Genomic DNA, 21746 nt, shown 5'->3' with positions numbered 1-21746 from the left:
TCCTCTGCGCTTACGTGTTCCTCTCAATGTATTTCCAAGGTTTTGCAGAAAGTCAAGGCTGCCTCCAAACTGCAGCTTGTCCTGTCCTCGCGATACTGCGATCGCAACGTTAAAACTTTCCATCATAAATAATACCAAATACCAATTCAGGGGGGTTGGGTTTACTTTTCTGTCTAGGTTAGCAGAGAAAATAACATGTAGTACTATTCGTGTGAGTGAACGTTTATGAGCCCTCTTGTCAAGTCTCTACTTGAAACCTGCATTAAGCTTAAACAGTTCGCGTTTGGGTCTGGGTCCTTTGTGGCCCATGAGGATTGAGCTTTAGTCAATAGCAGAGACACTGTTAACCTGGCGCGCTTTCGTCTGCCCTGGGGCGCAGAGAGCAGCGTGATCCTTCCGTGGAACACCAGCCAAACACTCGTTACCTGTAGCCGATGGCCACGGCGGTCAGCGGTGAGATCGGGTCCTGCTCCCGGCTCCACCTCAGGCTGCGGGCAGTGACCAGTGCCGGCGTAACTGATGTACCGCGATCCCCTTCGGCCCACGGGAAACACCGCTGGCACGTTACGGAACCGCATTGTGTAAGCCGTTAGTGAATGCAAGGTTAAAAAATACCTGCCCTACTTCTTTTTCGCAAAAGTCACTTTGAGAAGGACATGACTTTGTTTTTTCATGGCTTTGACCCTCATCTCTCTGAAGTTCCAAGGCTGCGCTGGCGGATCCCGGGCGATCTGCTGCATTTGGAGCTTTGTGGCCGCTCCTGAACATCTTTCTTGCTTCCTGGGTGACATGTCGCTGAATGCACTTCCAAACACATCAGGGACATCTGTCTTGCGTGTGTCTGAATTAACAGCTGATTAACGAGAGGCAGTGACTGAACAGACACCTGGACACCTTCCTGTGTAACCTCACCCGGGTGTTCCTGCTCCGGGGGGGGATTGCACTTGGTGAGCTTTGAGGTCCCTTCCAGCCCCTGACATCCTGTGATTACCAACCGCACCAATAACCTCCCACGCGTGTTCCCAGCGCCACCGCACTTTCTCCATTGCGCGCCAAACCGCGTCCGGGTTTAAAACCCACCGCGGTGGGCGTGGCCTGGCAAAAGGGGCGTGTCTTGGCGAAATGGGCGTGTCCTACGTAAGGGGCGTGTCCTGGCGAAAGGGGCGTGCCCACGGGGCTGCGCCCGGCGCGGCCGCCAGGGGGCGGGCGTGGCGGGCTCGGCGTGTCGCGTCCGGTCCCGCGGGCCCCGCCCCGGTGCCGGTGGGGCGGGGCGGGGAGGAGGAGGAGGAGGAGGAGGGAGGGGGGGCAGCGCCGTGACGTCACTTACCGACGGCGGCGGCGGCGGGTGCGCGCTCCGTGAGGTCATCGCGCGGCGCGGCCCGGTGGGGGGCGGCGGCGGCAGCATGGCCGAGGCGGCGGCGGCGGCGGCGGAGGAGTCGCCGCGGGTGGGAGCGTGGCTGCCGGTGCTGGTGGAGCAGATGGTGAACGACACGCTGGTGGTGACGCTGAGCTGCGGGGAGCGCCGCTTCACCGGCGTCCTGCTGGACTGCACCAAGAAGTACGGGGGGGGGGGGTGAAAGGGAGCGCGGCGGGGGCTCGCAGGGGGCAGCGGGGTCGGCCCGGGGGGCGCCGCGGCCCGGCCGGGCCGCGGCGCCCCCCGGGCCGACCCCGCTGCCCCCGCTCGCCCTTTGTTCGCCCGGCGGGAACAAAGCGCCCCGGCCCGGGCGGGGGGGGCGGTACCGGTTCGGTCGCTTGTTCGGGTCCATCCCGCCGCTGCAGCCCCGGGGGACGTTGGGGACGTCGCCTCGTTCGGTGTCCCCGCTGCCCGGCGGTGCGAGCGGCTCCGCAGAGGTCGCGGTCCCCTGTGACACACTCATGAAGGGCATGAGAGGCCTGTTCTCCTCAAGGGCAGGGGAGCGTTGGTGCCCCGAGCGCTTTACTTCAGAGCGTTTTAAACTTTTGAAGCGTTTTTAAACGCGCCGCTGGCAGGTTCTGCCCTCCCAAGGACTAACAAAGCCGGCCAGCTGCGCTCTGCGCGGTCTTAGAGTTGAGCGGGGTTTGGTTTCTGTCTGCTCAATAGGTGAATTGTCAGGTCAGAGCTGGGGAGGAGCACGGGCAGCTTCACCGCTCTGCTTCTTCTTGGAAGGCGTATGAAGCGAGACTTCTGAACTCAATTTTCATAGTTTATTTAGTTTCACGTGGCTATCCCAGAAAATTGGAGACAGATTTTCAAAAGTATTCAGGCATCGAACTCTATTAAGAGCCTATAAACCTCGCCTGGTGTCTAGTTCCAGCCAAAACAGTGAGCGGTCGGCATCCCTTCAGTCAGTTCAGAAAACCAGCTGTTCCTATCTTTTCACATTCCAGTTCTCTTCCTCTTTAGTGACAGCGTGCACTTTTTTTACCCTTTTTATTCCCCCCCAGCCTTTCTCCGTGATTTTTTTCTTTCCCCTCCCCAGTGAATCATAGAAATGACCAGACGGGTGTTTCCTCCCAGGCTTTAGGGTGTTTCTAGAGCCCGTTGGTGCCCTGGCTGTGCTGCCGGTGACACTGATCTCTGCTGGGAGGGAGGGTGGCAGGTGGCCCTGGTTGTCACCGGGGCTGGGTGCCCCTTCCACTGCCGTCCCATGGACCGAGAGATCTGTGGCTGGGGATGCTGAGGCAGCATCCTCCTCTCTGGCTTCCAGCGCAGCGGGGAGGGCAGGAAGAAGAGGTTTGCTGGTGTGATTTAGCTGGTGAGTAGGACAGATGTCCCGTCTCCTCTCGTCTGCCCCAGCGATTATTGACTCTGATGGTCAGACTTTCCTGTGGCCGAAGACGAGCCTTGGGATGGGCTCGGCTTTCCGCTGAGGTTACGCAGGGTGGCATTGCTGCTCCTTCTCGTTGCCTTAGAAGAGGCTCAGGTCTGTGAGCAGGACAGGTCCGTAGCCCGTTGGTGGGGTGGCAGTGCTGCTTTGGGTGGGGAAACGCAAAGACAAGCCGTTTGGCTTCCATGTGCCGCCTGGCAGTGCGCGGCAGGCCTGGCTGCGGGGAGCGCGCCGCTGCTGGAGCCCGTGGGGACCGGCTGGGCTCCCGGGGACCAGCTGGGCTCCCGGGGGAGCTGCTCGGCTCCCGTGAGTCCCCGCAGTGCGGGGGCCGGGGGGCTCCTCCTTCAGGTGCTGCGCAGCGCTACTGCTGGGGCCACATCCCCTCTGTGGGGGCCCTGGCACGGGCTGGCCCACGGTGACCACGGGGAGCCTGTGACGTGGTGACCGACTCATGGCTGGTCAAGAGGAAGGAAGTGTCACATGTGAGGGAGCGCCTGGCTCCTGGCGGACCTTGGTGGCTTCGGGGAGCGTGGGGAGCAGGCTGGAAGCGCCCCCTCCACTGCAGCCACCCCGAATGTGGGATGTGGAGGGAAGAGGGGATTTTCCCACCACGGTGACAGGAGTAGTTCTGCTGGTGGTTGGAAGGTAAAGGCCGAGATGTGTCCCAAAGGCAGTAGGAATTCGTCAGCTCGGTGCTGAACTTTGAAGGCCTCAAACCAGAGACGTGGCAGATGTTTTCCCTGCTCCTCCCCGTTGCCCTGCCACTGCAGCGGCCATGGGACGGTGGTCACCGTGTGCTCTGTCTGTGCCACCCTGCCGGAGCAGGGGACATGCAGGCTGGTGGGATGGGACTGGCGGGAGAGGAGCAGCTAGAGGAGGTGCTTGTGTCTGCACAAAAGGAGGGAGAACGCTAAAAGGGAGGGAAAGCCTGTATGGGGCTCTTCAGCTTTCTTTTGTGTGTTAAACTGGTTTTAGTGTTACATACAGCACAATTCTGTTTTGCTCTTCTAAAACTGTAGCAGCTGCTGTGGGCAGCTGGGCAGCAGACAGGCCAGGGATGCCTTTGTCAGCCTGCCGCGCTTGGACTCCCGTTACCTGAGGCACCAGGAGGCAGCCGCAGGTTTGAAGCCAGACCCACCTGCCTGGGTTTGCAGGGGCGCGGCTGCAGGCAGGAGTGGCAGGGGGAGCAGGTGCGTGCCTGCCCCCCCTGCGGGAGCCGGGGACCTGGTCAGGCACGCGCCCGGCGTTCCCAGCGGCTGTGGAAGGTCCGAAGGACGGGTTCTGGGTTCTGCAGCCGTCCCGCTCTGCCCGAGCACCGGTGCGGGGTGTCCAGTGACTGGCCGTTACTTGCTTCTACTGAATTCGCTCTCTAGGCAGTAAGCTACACGGCATCCATGCTGATGAGGAGATTTAAATGCATTTTGACTGCAGTTATGGTGTTTTTGATAATAACACTTGGCAATTTTGTTGCAGCTGAACTTACAATTAGTTGTTTTTTAATTATGCGTGAGCAGAAACCAGAGGACGGTGTCTTCTGTTCCAAGCAGAGGTTGCATAGAGGTAGCTTGGTCCATTTGGCTACATCTGCCCCAGAAAGGGGGATTGTGAACAGGGTGAAATTTTATTCTGCAGTATTTCCTGATGCTTGTGACACCTGCGTATGTGCTCATGCCCCAGCCCCGGAGCTCGGGCACCTTCATCTTAGTTGAATGGGTTTAAATATGCAGAGTCAGTCCTGATAGTAAGTGGATAGAAGAAATAGATTAACTACATCCAGATTTGTGCAAAAAAGCCTGGGGGATGTGGGGAGGGCTGGTGAAATTGATCTCTCTCCTTATGGCAGAAGTGAGCTGCTCCTGGGGGGTGCGCTGTGTCCGGTGGAACGTTCCTCGTGCTGCAGAGGGTTGAAAGACCGGAGCCAGATCCTCTTAGGAGGAGCTGCAGGCTGGGAGGGCGAGCACAGGGTGGTTTGGCGGCCCGTCTGAACGCTGCTGGGCGCGTGGCTTCGCGGCCCCTGTGCGGGTCGGGAGCCCTGCCAGGAGCTGCCCGCGCGGCGCAGGCGTGTGCCCCGTGTCCCCAGGGCTGCTCCCGGTGGCCCCGCGGTTGAGTGACCCCGGCCCACGTCTCACTGCGTACAATAACCACGATTCATAGCCAGAGCTCTGGAAATGATAGCACTTCGAGTTGTGCTGTGAATGATGCTGACATCTTTGGCTGTACAAACTGTGCTGGCTTTGGTTGTCATTTGAAAGACACCTACATCCTCAGTTGTCTGTTTAAAATAAAAACAACAACTCTTGGAACAAAAACATTTTGTTCCAAATTGTGTGGTTTCAGCAGCTTAATCCTCTTGACTCACCAACATTTGAACCTGGAGCTTCCCAGTTAAACTAAAGTGCCACCTAAACAGCAAGTTCTTGCCCCCTTACTCTGAATAATGGGAAAGGACTTTTCAGAGTCCAGGTAGCTCAGTGGTTCTTTTGATTTCAGAGAAGGGCAGGGACTTGGTACCAGAATCAGCCGAATTTCTGCTTGCTTAGTTTTTGCAAGCTTTCCTTCTAAACTGGGTGGGAGCCCTCATGGAAATCTGGTCAGGGGGATGCAGTCTGTGGTGGTGTGAGACGAGGGATGAAGCCAGTGGCTCAGCGCCGTGCTAAATGACATCCGTGTTCCCCGTTCTCCTGTGAGCCAGAAAAAAGCTCCGTTCTGTCCTCTGTCTGGCCTCGGACGGTTCCTGAGCCCCGCACCAGGGCTGCCCGGCTCCAGCTCCACCAGCAAACTCCTCCCTGGCTCCAGCCTCCCAGGCCCGGAGAGAGAACCGGGCAATGGGGAATGCAGCATCCGAAACTAAAACTGGAGTGTGGTCTGTAACCGCTCTGCACCTCTTTGTGGATTCTTCATGGCTCACACATACAGCGTTTTGTTGTTATTACAAATGCTGAGGCTTCACTGCTGGTGCGCTCTCCACAGAGGTGAAGCAGCGAGCATTGCGCGTTCCGAGTCAGTGTTTCAGGGCAAATGTTTGTCCAAGTGCTGTGTTAGCATCATATTTCTATGTCAGGCCAAGGGCATAAATTCTGGTGCAGAGACCTGGAGACATGAATTGCAGTTGTGAGTTCCAGTGTTACAGCGGGTCTGCTTTTGCCAGCATCTCTGCAAGATACTGTATCCGGACTTTCGTTGCCTGAGACTTGTCACTGAGCAGTAGTGCATCGTCATTCGTGATCTTGCAGTGGTGTATTCCTTGCTTTACCAGCGGAAGGCATGCAGGGAGAGCCGAGGGGAGCAGAGCTGTGTACGGGTGAACCTGCGCTCGAACGCGGGGTTACCCCCGGCCGGGGTTGTTGGGGTGCAGCGGAGCAGTCAGCGGGCGAGGACGGGACGGTGCGAGGAGGGGCGGTTTTGCAGCGCCGGGGGGCTCGTGTGATCCGTGTCGCAGCCCTCCTGCCTTTGCCAGCCTGGCGATAAAACAAAGTGTTTTGCGCGATAAAACTTAAAAGTTCTTAGAACAAAACTTTGCGCACAGAGTTCATGGGAATAGAGGTTTTGATCTCTGTGCCTTTTCTGGCAGAAGAGTAGGACACACTTCATCAATTTTGAAATGCTGCCTTGCCTTAGAAGTGAAAATGTTGTGTTCTTAGTATGTGGCAATTGTGGGAGCGGGGAGTGGGGGGGTGTTTAGTTTGGTTTTTTGGTGTTGTGTTTAGGGTTTTCTTTGTTTTAAGGAAACTAGCACGTTTGTTGCGCAGTGTCTTGCCAGAGAGGCACCTTTCAAACCTCCTGACCTTCTCCTCCCTGTCCTTCTCGCCCCGTTTCAGATCCGGGTTGTTCTGCCTCCCGTCCTCCCTCCCCAAGCACGAGGACCCTCCTGCCCAGGTCTGCGCCAACGGAGCTGCCGCCACCGGAGATGCCGCCATGGGCGAGACGGAGCCGCGCGGTGACCAGCCTGCCAAGGGACACGGCGACGAGCCCGTGCCGCCCCTGCTGCCGGCGCCCCCGCCCGGCAGCCTGCCCCCGTACCCCCCGTACTTCGAGGGCGCTCCCTTCCCGCAGCCGCTCTGGCTCCGGCACACCTACCACCAGTGGGTCCCGCAGCCGCCGCCACGGACTATAAAGAGGACGAGGAGGCGTCTGGCGCGGAACAGGGACCCGGGCAGGCTCATCATGAGCACCATCAGGCTGCGGCCGCGGCAGGTGCTCTGCGAGAAGTGTAAGAACACGCTGAACCCCGAGGATGCCGGCGCCGCTCGGCAGAACGCTAAAACCAGGAGGAAGCTGAGCATTCAGGACAAGGAGCAGAAAAAGCACAGCGACGCTGACTACACAGAGAAGAGGAACAAAAGAGAAAAGAGAGAGGATGACAGATTTACTGGGGAACTAGTGCATCGAACGCCAGTTATAAAAATATCCTACAGTACTCCGCAAGGGAAAGGCGAAGTGGTAAAAATCCCTTCCCGGGTGCACGGCTCGGTCAGACCGTTCTGTGCGGAGCGAGCGCTGCAGAACGGAGGGGAGGACCAAGAGGAGGCCGGGGACTCCGAGCGCTGCCGGGAGCCCCGATGTCCGCTGGACAAGTCCGCGGGCAGCCAGCTCGCCGCCATTCCTAAACTGAAGCTCACACGGCCCCTGCATTCCAGCGCGGACGTCCCGCCCCCAAAGATACGGCTGAAGCCCCATCGCATAAACGATGGTCAGAGTGTTTCAATTTATAAGGCAGAACTTATTGATGAGATAAATGTCCTTCAGAACAGCCGGGAGCCCAATCCCGGCACGTTTTACAATGATGAATCCACGGACAGAAGTTTAGCTGAGATATCTTCAGGGAGTTCAGGTGAAGATGAGGACTTTAAACGGTTTCCCCAGGGTAAAGATGGACATGATAACTTGGCTTTCCTTATGAATTATCGAAAAAGAAAAGCAGATTCTTCTAGTTTATCGGTGTGTAGTAATGACAGTCTAGACGAATCCAAGTCTTCTAGTTCAGAAGTAACATCACCAGAAATATGTGACTTTTTGCCTGGTGATGATGCGTCCGTCTCTTCATCTTCAAAAGATGAGCGTAAAATCGTGCCACCACTAACAGTTAGACTGCATACCCAAAGTGTGTCTAAATGTGTCACGGAAGATGGAAGAACTGTTTCGGTGGGGGACATAGTTTGGGGTAAAATTCATGGTTTTCCATGGTGGCCAGCACGCGTTCTTGACATAAACCTTAGCCAGAAGGAGAACGGGGAACCTTCGTGGCGAGAAGCTAAAGTGTCGTGGTTTGGCTCTCCAACGACTTCATTCTTATCTGTTTCAAAACTTGCTCCTTTCTCTGAATTTTTCAAACTGAGGTTTAATCGCAAGAAGAAAGGGATGTATCGGAAAGCAATCACAGAAGCTGCAAAGGCAGTAGAGCATCTGACTCCAGAAATAAGAGATCTCTTAACGCAGTTTGAGACATAACTTTGCCTCCAGTATCAGGTGAGTGCTTGCTGGACTAATGCTTCCCATGAGAAAACTCCTTGTGTTCTTTAAGCTACAATCCACAGCTTGTTTGCATTTGTTTCTCCGTAAAAGCAAAGTCGCTGGCTGGTGGTGGTGGTAGTTTCGGGGGTGGTAAGAACCTTTATTTCCAGACCTCGGGGGACACGGTGGGAATGGAGCCCCTGCCCCCGGGGGCAGTACAGGGCAGTTGACATCGTGAGGAAACAAGCCCCGCTTGTTCCAAGAGCTAATAAAGTGGTAGTTGCGTATTTGCGCCGTTTGCAGCGAGGATGTGGCAAGTGTTGAGGGCACTTCGCTTGCGTCACAGCTGATCCTGTGTGACTGGAGAGCTAATGGCTCCTAGACTTTGGGTTTCTTTGAGATATCTTTTGTTTCAGAGAACTAAAACTCTTCTTGGAATTGAGATTGTTCTATCTAGGTGCCGATGGCCAGCAGTTACCCGTGGCAGCGAAGGGCCTTGGAGGCCCTTTGCTCCCCTGCGGTTCCTCTGACCCCTCTGCTACCAGTTTCTTAGAAAGTCACTTTTGAAACGATTGTATGAAAAACTGACTTTAAGTGGGGACCAGTATTGCAACATTTCTCACAGCGCTCGGGGCTTGGCTCCTGTCTGAGGTGTCGGTGTGATGCTGGGAATGGCCTGGATCATCAAGTGAAATGATTTTGGGTTTCAAATGCAACCCCTTTGTTGGAAGACAGGTGGGAACATAAACGTGGGAGCTGGTTCTTTGTAACTTCTCCACGTTTTGCTTTTACTGGTTGCAAACAACTTTGCCCAGGATGAAAGTTTAGTACCTAAAAATACAGGATGTGGTGTGACTGGGAATATCAATTCCACCTGCAACTTCAGCTGGTGCTTCCCAGTGCACTGCCCTCAGCTGAGTCCATGGCAAAATCCAGCCACTGGAATAAGCTGTGGAGTCCGTTCTCAACCTTCCAGCCGGCGTTCCTGCTGCAGACTGGCTGTTCCGCGCCGTCCGAGCCGTTCTGCGCGGGCCTGCGGTGCTCGGTGCCCGTGTGATGCTGAGGGGAAAAGGCCGTTTTTGCTCTCTGTGCCCTGTGTCGCGGGACTTGCCCGCTGGCTGGAGTGTGCCGGAGGGCTTGCCTTGCTGGGCTGCTCCATCTCAGCGAGCCTGGCTGGAGTCAGTGACTGAGTGTGGCATGCTTGCCCTGGGTGCCCGAGGTGTCTGCACGACCGGACACTTGTTCAAGTAGAAATGTGTGACTGCAGCAGCAGCGTTTAAGCTTCATCCTTGATCTCGCCCCTTCAAATGCTACTTAACTCTGGATAAAGACTTTAGTATGTCAAGAGCATTTGGATTGGACCCAAATTTCTGTTAGCTAGATCCGAGTATAAATAAACCTGGTGCCCAGAATATGCTGTCGTCCGCGGTGGAGGAGCCGTGGTCGCCATCCATCGCTCCTGTACCAAGTGTGTTCTGTTTAGAGGGGCAGCAGAGCTTCCTCCTCCTGGTGCGCGGCGTTGTGTGCGCAGCCCGGGGCGGCTGTCGCGCGGGCTGTCGCAGACCTGCTGGTGTCCGAGCTGCAGGTACGGAGGGGATGGAGCAGGCCTGGAAACTGGGGGAAGGACGAAACTGTTGAGAATGAGAAGAAGAAAATGATGGGACGGCCTGGATTAGGTCAGACCCTTCCTTCCCTCTGTACTCCCTGGCCAGACCTCTGCGTGTCTGTATGGGTGTATAGATATAGTGACGTGTATCGCCATTCCATTGGCCTTCAGCTGGCTGTCCCAGGGTGATTTTCTGCCTTACGTGTTTAAGGTGAGCTGCCAGCCCCGCCCGCCTGACTGGATGTGATATAATAGCTGGATAAACAACTGCACTTGCCCAAAACTTCCCATGTTCCATGTGTCATGTTTACTGAGATTCCCTAGCAGACCAGCATGTCTAGTGTTTGGGTACATCCTTTATAAAACAATTCATTATTTCAGAGACTTGCCATTCTCTCGGGAGGAATTAATTTTATTGCTTTCCTTGAATTCTCCTAAGGTGGAGCTGAAACATTCTGAGCGGTTGCTCATGGACTGTTCTTTCCTGAAGGGTGCAGCTGAAGCTTTCACTCGTGTTTGTGATTCCCGAGTCCTAGGGCCACAGTGGCACTTGAGCTACAGTTAAATATCTGAAAGCTTTGAGGCCTTTTCGAGGCAGAACAACCTTGTATCTGTTACAGCAGTTTCTAAGAGCAGGCACCTGATGGTAACGCTGCCGCTGTGAAATCCCGGTGCGGTGACTTGGTGGGGAGCCGCACAAGGACTCGTTGTCACCCGCAGACCCAGAGCAGAGCCCAGGAGGTGCCTGCAGCGGCAGCACTTGGCCGCGCTGGTCCTGGGCACGGCAGCAGGATGCGGCTGTTGGCCCCTTCTGTCTCCTGGCAAGTGACACTGTTCTGCGAAGCATGGAGGGGAGTTACTGGAAAAAAGGTGCAAACAATTCGGGTAATTTGTGATTGTATATAAAACTGGAAGCAACTGCATTTAAAAAAACAGCTTGGTTTGGGTTGGAAAAGCTACCATGAGCATTTTATGGTTTTATCATTCTGTCCTTATATAAATATATATATATATATGGGGTTTTTTTTAGCAAAGAAAATACTTTATTAAAGCCCTGTCATTAACTGCCTGGTAAAACGAGGTTTCTGGGAAAACAACAGGCAGACTAGAAGTAACATTTGTAAGGCACTTGGTTTAGAGGAGCGTCAGGAGAACGATGCCCACTGAGCATCCCCTTCCGCCGCCTTGCGGCTGTGCCCCGCGCAGAGCCTGCGCACGCCGCCGTGCCGCGCAGCGCGCCGGTGGTGCCCACCTGGTGTTACAGCACCAGACGCTGTCTCACCTTCGCTCGCGATGCTGTTGTGACTGTTGCTGGCAGCAGGAGCTGTGACCAGCCCCACGCTGGGGTTTTGGGGGTTTGCTGCCCCTCGTCCTGCAGCATCCCGTGCCCGGGTACCGTGGTGAGGCCGTGCTGCGGGCCCGGAGGGACGCTCATCGTCCGTCACCCTCCATGGCCGCAGGTCCCCTGCCTGCAGGCGGCTCCGCAGTCAGCAGCATGTCCCAGCACCGGCTGCCCGTGGTGCCACCGGAGTCTGGGCAGGGCCAGGAGCCACGTGCGGGTCCTGTCTCCACCAGTGTGTCCCAGCGCCGGCTGCCCGTGGCACCGCCGGTGTTGGGGCAGGTCCAGGAGCCGTGTGCGGGGCCTGTCTCCACCAGTGTGTCCCAGCGCCGGCTGCCCGTGGCACCGCCGGTGTTGGGGCAGGTCCAGAAGCCGCGCGCGGGGCCTGTCCCCAGCGCCGGTCCTAGTGTTCCACACTCCCACCTCGTCTCTTGTTCTTGGGAACAAGAACATCTCTGGTGCTTTTGCATTTTGCTTTGTGTTCACTTCCATGATCGTGTCATATTTAAACTTGAAGATGCATGAACTTGAAATTCCTGGAGCCGCGGAGCTGCTCTTCCCTCGTCCTTTGCAGTGAGGGGCACCCCAGCTCATTTCTGGTTTTGTGGCAGGGTTTTTGGCATGCCCAGGCACTGCGTGCGGCTGCCGGAGGTGCGATGGAAGGGCGAGCGATGCGGCGTGCTGAGTGTGCTGCTGGTGCGGAGGGGACCCCGCACAGGGCAGGGACGGACCCTTCGGGCTGGTGTCACGCGTGGCTGGTTGGGGACAAGCAGGACAGGGCCGCAGCTCCAGCGCTGGAGGGAAGGAGACCTGTGCTCGCCAGGCTGCCCTGTCCCTGCTCCAGGCACGCGGCGCGTGGTGGGATGGGGGATTTTCGGCGGCCCCGCTGCGTGCTGAGCGTCGTGTGTGCGGGGCCGGGCCCTGGGCAGGCTGGGCGAACCCCGCGCCGCCGCAGGGACGGGTCTGTTCTGCTCTCTGATCCTCCTGGATGGCTCCTCGTGGCACGTCGCCCTCCCTGCCCACAGCCCTTTCGTGCACTGAAACTTCCTATAAAAACTGCTCGTACATTTTCATGTACATCTCTGCATGAAACAAATTTACAATACGTATATTCATTTGCTTTTTCAGTCTGGAAAATCCTTTCGTCTTCTCTCTCTTTATCCCCTCTACCCCCAAGCCGTGGCTGCAGAGCCATTCAACTTGAAAATGCTGGCTTTTGAAGGTTTAATTTTACTGCTGTTAGCTTAATAGGCCCTCAGTATCAGTACGCATAGCCATTCATCACAAAAAGCACACTGCTACTATGTACAGCAAAATCAAAGCTTATTGCATGCTTGCTATATATAGTAAGCTCTAACGTAAAATTTGGAACACTGGGTTATGACTTCATCTCCAAAGATGTTCAGGGCTTTGTATGTGCATGTAGCCGGTACTGCTTGCCAGCAGTTTATGAAGCAACATAAATCACTCTTCTTTTTCCTTTTACCTCTTGTACCAGCGGCACAAAGACGTTATATAAGTTGATATAAAGTTGTGGTGTTGATTGCAGTGATAGCTAAATTTTTAAGAACACCTGCCAGGTCACGTGGACGATTTCAGCCCAGGAGACGAATGCTTGAGATTTTTCTTGGCGTGGTTTCTAGATGGTTCAGTTGACTAAAACCAAGCATCCAGCTTAATTACTGTTTCTCAGTCTTCCTCCAAGCAGCTTGGAGTCAGCGTCTCTGCATACGAATGCAAAGTGGGAGAACGAGTCTGAAGCAGACGGTGCTGCACACTTGTGTGCCCCGGCGCTGGCTGCTGCGGCTGCACCGGGGCATCTCCCTGCCCCGAGAACGCCTGCGCTTTTGGCTGTGACCACTGCGACCGCCTTTGGAGACACCTCGATCCGCGCTGTTTCTCCCTGTTTGTGCCGTATGCTGTCCCTCTGTTCCCTGGCATGTTTTTTGGAAATGCCAGCAGGCCATACATTGTGCTATTTCTAACTGCACACGAGCTGCGCAGATGCCCAAGAACGCGATCTGCTTACGTGAGCTGTAACTTCAGCTGCCGAAGGAGATTTGTGTGAGCAGGGGGGCTTAGCAGCTCCCTGGGAAGCACAGTGAGCTGCTCCGCAGCCTGGGGGTGTCCCAGCCCCACCTGCGGCCATGGGCATCTGCGGGGTGTGCTGGCCCAGCGTGCCCGCGCCGAGCAGGGCTGGCCTGTCCCCCTGCGCCGAGCAGGGCTGGCTGTCCCTGGCCTGTCCCCCTGCGCCGAGCAGGGCTGGCTGTCCCTGGCCTGTCCCCCTGAGCCGAGCAGGGCTGGCCTGTCCCCCTGCGCCGAGCAGGGCTGGCTGTCCCTGGCCTGTCCCCCTGCGCCGAGCAGGGCTGGCTGTCCCTGGCCTGTCCCCCTGCGCCGAGCAGGGCTGGCTGTCCCTGGCCTGTCCCCCTGAGCCGAGCAGGGCTGGCCTGTCCCCCTGCGCCGAGCAGGGCTGGCTGTCCCTGGCCTGTCCCCCTGCGCCGAGCAGGGCTGGCTGTCCCTGGCCTGTCCCCCTGAGCCGAGCAGGGCTGGCCTGTCCCCCTGCGCCGAGCAGGGCTGGCTGTCCCTGGCCTGTCCCCCTGCGCCGAGCAGGGCTGGCTGTCCCTGGCCTGTCCCCCTGCGCCGAGCAGGGCTGGCTGTCCCTGGCCTGTCCCACTGAGGCGAGCAGGGCTGGCTGTTCCTCTGCGGTGTCCCCACCGCTGTGGCTCAGCGGTGGCTGGAGCCGTGCCGGGGCAGGGTCTGTGCCGGGGCAGGGTCTGTGCCGGGGCAGGGTCTGTGCCGGGGCGGGTGCTTTCGGAGCAGCCTGCGGGGTGCAGGCTCCGCAGAGCAGCCCTGTCCCCAGCGCCGCTGCCCGGGGCAGCAGGGACGGGCTGTGTGCTGAGGAGTGGTGCCTGGAAACTGGTTTTGTTGAAGACTTTTACAAATAATGTAAAAATGAGCCTTCTGTAGTTTTTCCTGAATTGCGTTATTTGTTTAATTTGTAAGCTGAAACGAGGTGTCTAAAACTGCAGCTGCAGTTCCCCTTTGCACGCCAAGCAGGGTGCATGGCGGGGCCGCGGGGAGCGCTGGGCAGCACTGGGGCACACTGGGCAGTGAGGGGGGAGCCCGTCCCAAGCGAATCCTCTTGCCCCTCTGGGTAACACTCCAGAGTTCTTCCTATTTCCCTGGCGGTGAAGCAGATCTCTGCAGTATTGAGCACCGCCAGGCTGCACGGGCAGAAAGGCCACTCTGGGCCAAGAAGGAACAGGGATTTTTGGGAGCCTGGGGATAGCTCTGTGTAGAGAAGGGTGCTTGTTACTCTGGAGGAGGGGGATGAAGAAGGTCCTCGTGCAGTAGCCATGTGTTAATGGCACGTGCAGTGCTGGGCTCCTGAGGCCTGGTGACACAGCGGGTGACACAGATGTTTCCCGTGATAATGCTTAGGTATGAAAGGCAGGGCTTTGAACCCCAGAATTGATGTGAAGATTTTTAAGTGTTGAAAAGCTTGCAAACCGTTGTCTTTCAGCCTTTATACGTGTTTTGTTTTATCCATAAGTACCTGTCGCTGGCACCGGGATCGAGGTGAATGGGGTGTGTGGGCTGAGTGACAAACTCCTAACTTCTGCCCAGTGGAAGACTTAAGGAGGCTGTTTGCCTGTATCTGGCAAACTGGATGAGGATGGGCTGGTGCCTGGTTGAGTTTTTAAAAATCTGCTTGATGTATGTGTTTTGCACTCTGTATGTACCTTTACAGAATATATGGGGTTTGCATTAGCTAGGTTGGGAACTCACACATCCTGAGATTATGTACATCTGGAATAGGCTTCTCTTGTGATAACAGAGATGGGGCTTAATACCTCTAGTTCTGGAGCGCTTGTGCTTTTCGTTCCTGCAGCCTCTGCACCCAGGGACTGTGTCCCAGTGTCCCAGTGTCCCGGTGCCCTGGCCCCCACAGACGCGCCGGGGTGGGAGGTCCCAGCGAACGCACCTGCTGTGGCCTCCGCGGAGGGTCGCAAGCGCCCCGCGTCGCGTGCCCCGGCCTTCCCCACGCGCACCCGCCAGCCGCCCTGCCGCAGCCCAGTCATCGGCTCTTGGGCACGGGCGTGTGTCTCTCTGGGAGGGCGGAGCAGGGCAATTCTTAATGAAGGCTTTTTTCATTAACTTGATTAGGTTTTGAAGCAGTGAATGTCTTTAACTGAAGTACCAGTTCCTGTTTAATCTGCATTAGATTCTTGCTATTGTTGGATCAGACAGGCTTGTTTTCTTTATGAAGCATATTTCCTCTGTGCTCTCTGCAGACAAAGAAATGAGCTGTAGCAAAATTACTAGTTTAACTTCCCTTGTGAATGATGTCTTGCTCTATTTTGACTCAAGCCAATAACTTGAGCCTTTTCATGCAGCAGGAAACCCTTTGTAAAAGCAGAAAGCCCTCGAACCTGGTACAGGATTTTTCATGTAGGTGCTGGGATGACCCAGTTTACTGTTGGAGAGTGTAGCTGGCAGCCCATTCCCATAGCTGGTGCTGATGCCTTGGGAGCTGGAGACAGCTCCCAGACCCCATTGTGGGTCTTGGGTGGAGAAAACGAGCGTGCTTCTTGCTGCCCTCGCTGCCCAACCTGCCGGGACACGCGGGGTGAGAGGGTTTCAGCTCCAAGCGCTCCGGAGGGGCCATCTGAAGGAGGCGGGTTCCTCTGGTTTGGGCACGTGTGGCCCTTGGCCTTCACCTGGGGCTGCTCTGAGCTGTGCTGGGGGAGGCACAGCCCTGCAGGCCCCAGAGCCCCCAGAGGCACAGGGTCGGGTGCTCCCCGTGCCGCGGAGCACTGCTGGGCATGTCCTGCGCTTGTCCCACCTGAAGGGTCAAGGCACAAGACCCTGAGCAGGGTCCCCACATATCAACACATTGGGATGCTGTCATCTCGGAGGATAAATCAGCTTTCTGCGCTCTGCAGCTGTTAAATCTGAATTTCTGAATGACTTTATTTGATCCAAAGCTTCATTTTTTTATTATGAATAAGCACTTGGCATCAGGAGATCTTTCTTGGCTTTCCTTTCGATGTACAGCTCCACACACAGGCTGCGAGATCATGCTGTTGTCCTGAGTCAGTCTGTTCTGTGTTCATTACTCATGTGTACCGAGGCCACAGTGATGTCCAGAATGTGATGTTTGAGCTGCTGCGCCGTCTTGAAGATTCTCATGTTTGGTTTTTTTCTTAACAGAAATCTCTGAATTTTTCCAGTGATGAAGTGAGTGATTGTCGCTGTGTTTGCTCCTCTTGAGCGCACGTTTAAAGCTCCTGGGGATGCTGAGGGGTGTGTAAAACAGCCACTGAGCTGTGGCAGGAGGTGGCCCCGTCTCCATGGCTGCGGAGCTGTGTGTCCAGCCCTGATCCCGTCCCATAGCTGTGTGTGTCCAGCCCTGGTCCCGTCCCATAGCTGTGTGTGTCCAGCCCTGGTCCGGTCCCATAGCTGTGTGTGTCCAGCCCTGGTCCCATCCCATGGCTGTGTGTGTCCAGCCCTGGTCCCGTCCCATAGCTGTGTGTGTCCAGCCCTGGTCCCATCCCATGGCTGTGTGTGTCCAGCCCTGGTCCCATCCCATGGCTGTGTGTGTCCAGCCCTGGTCCCGTCCCATAGCTGTGTGTGTCCAGCCCTGGTCCCGTCCCATAGCTGTGTGTGTCCAGCCCTGGTCCGGTCCCATAGCTGTGTGTGTCCAGCCCTGGTCCCGTCCCATAGCTGTGTGTGTCCAGCCCTGGTCCGGTCCCATAGCTGTGTGTGTCCAGCCCTGGTCCCGTCCCATGGCTGTGTGTGTCCAGCCCTGGTCCCGTCCCATAGCTGTGTGTGTCCAGACCTGGTCCTGTCCCATAGCTGTGTGTGTCCAGACCTGGTCCCATCCCATGGCTGTGTGTGTCCAGCCCTGGTCCCGTCCCATAGCTGTGTGTGTCCAGCCCTGGTCCCGTCCCATAGCTGTGTGTGTCCAGCCCTGGTCCCGTCCCATAGCTGTGTGTGTCCAGCCCTGGTCCCGTCTCCATGGCTGTGTGTGTCCAGCCCTGGTCCCGTCCCATAGCTGTGTATGTCCAGCCCTGGTCCTGTCCCATAGCTGTGTGTCCAGCCCTGGTCCCGTCCCATAGCTGTGTGTGTCCAGCCCTGGTCCCGTCTCCATGGCTGTGTGTGTCCAGCCCTGGTCCCGTCTCCATGGCTGTGTGTGTCCAGCCCTGGTCCTGTCTCCATGGCTGTGTGTGTCCAGCCCTGGTCCGGTCCCATAGCTGTGTGTGTCCAGCCCTGGTCCTGTCTCCATGGCTGTGTGTGTCCAGCCCTGGTCCGGTCCCATAGCTGTGTGTGTCCAGCCCTGGTCCTGTCTCCATGGCTGTGTGTGTCCAGCCCTGGTCCTGTCTCCATGGCTGTGTGTGTCCAGCCCTGGTCCCGTCCCATAGCTGTGTGTGTCCAGCCCTGGTCCGGTCCCATAGCTGTGTGTGTCCAGCCCTGGTCCTGTCTCCATAGCTGTGTGTGTCCAGCCCTGGTCCCGTCTCCATGGCTGTGGAGCTGTGTGTGTCCAGCCCTGGTCCCGTCCCCGGCCGGGCAGCAGCCGGCGCTGGGAGATGTTCTGGCTTTGTGCTGCCGCCGTGCTTCCTTCCTCCCGGAGTGCACATGGCAGGGAGTCGGGCCGGCCTGGGGCTTGCTCTGACCTCCCCAACCAGGAAATGCATTTTTTCCTGTTTAGGCCAAGTATTGTCAGTCTGTAATCTGTCTCTAAAGGGTCAGTTTTTTGCAAGTGCCATTTGAGGGATATTCTGCCAAGTCTGTGCGTTTGGTAGGTGTAAGATAATAAGCCTGCAAATGAGTTTGTTCTGTTCTCTTGAAAATCTCAGCATTCATCAGAAAGCGAATGAATAGATTGTCGTGCAGGTTAAGGTGACAGGGCTTCGTCGTGACACATCCCAGTTTGTTCGGAACGGGATGATTCCTGCTGAACACTGCACGAGTTCATGAGGCCCGAGTGTAGTCCTCCGGAGTGCAGGTTTTAGGGCAGATGTTCGTGGTGCCCTGGGTCGGCTCTTTGAAGCCTCCGTGGTTCGGGCAGCGCTGAGGACCATCCTGGATGCCAGGTCCGGGCAGCCCCCGTCACTGTGGGTTCCGTGCCCGCACAAGAGGCGCCGCTGCCTTTCCAGCAGCGGTGGGAATGGGATCGTCCTCCTGCGCTCAGGGACGGTGTTCTTGGATTATTCTGCCCTGTCCTTCTTAAGTCACAAACCTCAACTGCAAGGGGTTTTTAAAGGTCTTTGATCTTTTGCTTTGTAGCATTAATCCTGTTTGTCAGGAACACGGGCGCAAGCATGCGTGTCCTGTGGTTTTGACTGTTCCACGTTAGCTGATTTGGCACGGACATGTGTTGGGGCTGGTCCCAACCTGAATTGTGTTTGAAGTGTGGTGCAGGGATGCTTTTGCGATTGGAACATGTAAGGGTAGATCTCCGTGCCTTTTCTTCATTTCCGTATCACTGAGTCGTTTCGCATGTCTTCTGGTTTCTTCACTTGATCTTGAAGACGAATGGCTGCTCCCTTTGAACTCTTTCAAAGCTTCCAGTCGGTACCCTGGCTCACAGGGCTGGTGCCAGTCCGTCTTGCACATGGGGGTACAGGTGAGGACTCCTCTCTTTGGGAGCTGTTGGTTTTGACAGGCACATCCATCTCCAGTGGATGTGTCTGGTCAGGCCTGTCGTCTGTCCCCAGCCGCGGTGGCTGCCGAGAGCAGCAGCGTAACTCATGGAGCGCGGGCAGCTCCGTGGCCTGTTGGCAGCTCTGTTTCGCAGTACGCTGGTTTGCTCCCCTGAACTCGGAGCAAGCATCTCGTGTGCTCTGGTTGCCCAGAGGCTGCTCGGCTGGGGCTCGGTGCGCTCCGTCACGGTGCCTGCGGTCGGCCGCGTGGTCCTGTGCGGGGACAGGCCGTCCCAGGGCTCTGCAGCGCGGCCAGGACACGTCCTCGCTGCCGGAACCGGGGCTGGGGTGGGCAGGGAGCCCGTGGGGTCCTGGGGGCTCTGGAGGCCGAGCCAGAAGGTGGGTGGCTGCTCTGCTCTCTCGTTAGCGCGGGACGGGCACTGCGGCAGCGGTTGTTGTCTTGAGCAGCTTCAGGACTCAGGAAAGCTGTATGGCTTGCTCTCAAGGGGAAAATAATCCCATTTTATAGACTGCGTTTGAAAAGTGGAGGCAGATGCTCTTCACGTGGTGCTCTCCGCAGGGACTCGTGGCAGATTAACCTACAGTAACCCACCTCGAATGGCGACTTAAAGTCTTTAAGCCAGAGACCAAAGATGTGTTATTGTCACTGAAATTCATGGCATGCGTCTATCTTGGAGAAAATTCCCGCTCTCACTTTGGGTCTGTAAACTGGGCGAGTGTTCTCCCAAGCCATAGCTGCTGCCGCTGCTTTTCCTGCCGGGAGCAGGAGAATGCCTGGTTATATTTAGGGGAGAGCGGAGCGTGCGCCTCGCCGCTCGTGCCAACCCGTTCCCTGCTGCTTGCTGTAACCTCTCCCTCTCTCGCTTCCTTCAAGGTAACCGAAGAGAAGAGCGCAGCTGTTGTGGAGGGTCCCGGAGGCGGTAACCACCCGACGTCTCCCCCGCGGCACGGCGGGACGGCGAGATTCCTTGTCAGCTTGCACTGCTTTCCATCTGGGACAGGTGACGGGCACCGGGACGCGGAGTTAGGAGGCTCTTCTGGCGTGAGGCTGGCAGGAAGGTCTTAACGATACCTTACCCTAGAACAAAAATTCGACAAGTCATACAGCAATGAACTAGGAGAACAGCAAACCCACAACTTGGAATGTATTTATTACTTAAAAGTTAGCTATTCTTGATAAAATCTCAAAAATTATTGCTGCTGCTTATTTTACTTACAGATTTCACACACTTGTTAATTTTAAAGCTACCAAACTTTTACTCAGTACTGTACTCTGAGAAATGTAATTGGAGCAAGACATGCAATAGAATGAAGTCATTGTAGTGTCTTAAGTACAATGGACTCACTTTTGTGTCTATTAAAACTTGGAAAATGTGCAACACACAGCTACGTGGCCATCATTGCGTGTGTTAAAGCTTTCTCGTGTTTCCTGTGAGCCAGCGGTCACCCGGTGACTCGGATGGGTTTGTGTCCCGAGCGGGTGTGCTGAGTTGGCCGGAAGAGCCGCGTCTTGCTGGTGCTGCCTGCGCAGAGGTGGGTGCTGAGCCCGGCTGCTCCGGCTGGAGAGACAGTTCACGTTTTGGGCTATCGTGTTCACGTCTAGTCAACCAGCATAATTTAAGGCCCCTTGAGCGTGTGTTGTTGGATAGAAAGGGTCTTCATCCTTACACATGGCCAGCAGTCTTTAAAAAGCAGAAAACGGCTTTTGTGCCAGATTGAGAGTGCAAGTGGTTTACAAACTAAAGGGACCTACGGACAAGCTTTTCAAAGCGTAAGGGTTGATTTTTTTTGGTTTTTCGTTAGTTTAGCTTTCCCTTGAATTCCCTCGGTCTAGAAACATTAATTTGTGATGATCTGGTACTTCTGATGCTGGAGAAGACAGTTCAGGGCTGTCCCTGGCCGGTGGAGCGTCCGCGTGTGGAAGATCAGCTTCGAGCGCGGGGTGGGTGCGCAGGCTCTGCGTCCTGGGTGCTCTCAGTCCGCCGCAGCAAGCAGTGTCATGAGCTCTTGTCAGATTAGACGAACAAGTGGACTGGAAAACATACAGCTTGTGTTTTCCTGGCTCATGCTGGTTCGTGTTGTGGTCTTTTGAATGTCAGCAAGAGGGCCCAGAGCTTTCCTCTTCTGTTTAAAAACAACAAAGTTGAAAAAGAAGAGTTCAACACCAAAAAACCCTTCTGCTGAGTCTCAGAGCATACAATGACTCAAATATGTTCCCCTTCAAATAGCTGGAAGACTGTGGTATAAAACATGCAGACCAAAATGCAGTGCTGAAATAGGACATCTGTCTCCCAGGACCAATTTTGGCCACCTCTGCAAACAAATCAATAGGGTTCCTGTTTTCCAAAAATAAGTGTAAGAAGGACAGCAGTATGCAGCAGAGGGCTGCGTTCCTGCACCTTGTGTGAGCCCGTTGTGAGCAGTTGTTTACCTGGGCTCCGCTTTGCCCGTGTCCAGCGCAGGCCGCTGCGCGGACGCTCCTGTGCAGAGCACAGTTCTGCCTTTCTCAGCCCCTCTGTCCGTCCGCAGGAGTTGCCTTGCGGGTTATTTTCTTCTAGCATCTTCTTGAGCTAGGCCTAAGGTTAGCTGATGGCTATGTGAGGTGGTTTGTGTGTTTTCTGCTCACAGAGTTCTTTATTGTATAAAGTCCCTGCCAAAAATCGTTGCCAGGTTTTTGGCTGTAGCTTTACAGCAGTTGGCTGAAAGGAGTTACAAGCAGCCTTCTGTTCATTTAAGAAATTAAAAAAGAGCAAAACAAAAGTACCCAAGCCCTGCTCCCCGCAGTGTCAGGAGGAGCGCTTGTGCGCTCCGGCCCGCAGCGAAGGGCCGCTGGGCTGAGGCGCTGCCGGGACCTGCAGGCGGGTCCTGGCTGTCCC

At 56.0% G+C, this 21746-nt stretch overlaps 1 protein-coding gene across 2 annotated transcripts; it reads left to right on the top strand.

Annotated features, from left to right (window-relative positions):
* Positions 1–1321: 1321 nt before the first annotated feature.
* PWWP2B (PWWP domain containing 2B) lies at positions 1322–20255 on the top strand. 2 transcript variants are annotated; one of them, XM_065066620.1, is made up of 3 exons: positions 1322–1558; positions 6626–8273; positions 19745–20255. In XM_065066620.1, the coding sequence occupies exons 1-2, from the start codon at positions 1404–1406 to the stop codon at positions 8253–8255; spliced, it is 1785 nt and encodes a 594-aa protein (XP_064922692.1). In that variant the 5' UTR covers positions 1322–1403; the 3' UTR covers positions 8256–8273; positions 19745–20255. The 2 variants fall into 2 exon arrangements, with proteins under 2 accessions (XP_064922692.1, XP_064922693.1); XM_065066621.1 differs by lacking the exon at positions 1322–1558 and adding an exon at positions 1857–2735.
* The last annotated feature ends 1491 nt before the right edge of the window (positions 20256–21746 follow it).

Source organism: Columba livia, chromosome 6, assembly GCF_036013475.1.
Source record: "Columba livia isolate bColLiv1 breed racing homer chromosome 6, bColLiv1.pat.W.v2, whole genome shotgun sequence".
Classification (NCBI taxonomy): Eukaryota; Metazoa; Chordata; class Aves; order Columbiformes; family Columbidae; genus Columba; species Columba livia.
Note: the sequence above shows the minus strand (reverse complement) of the source record. Positions and strands in the feature narration are given on the sequence as shown.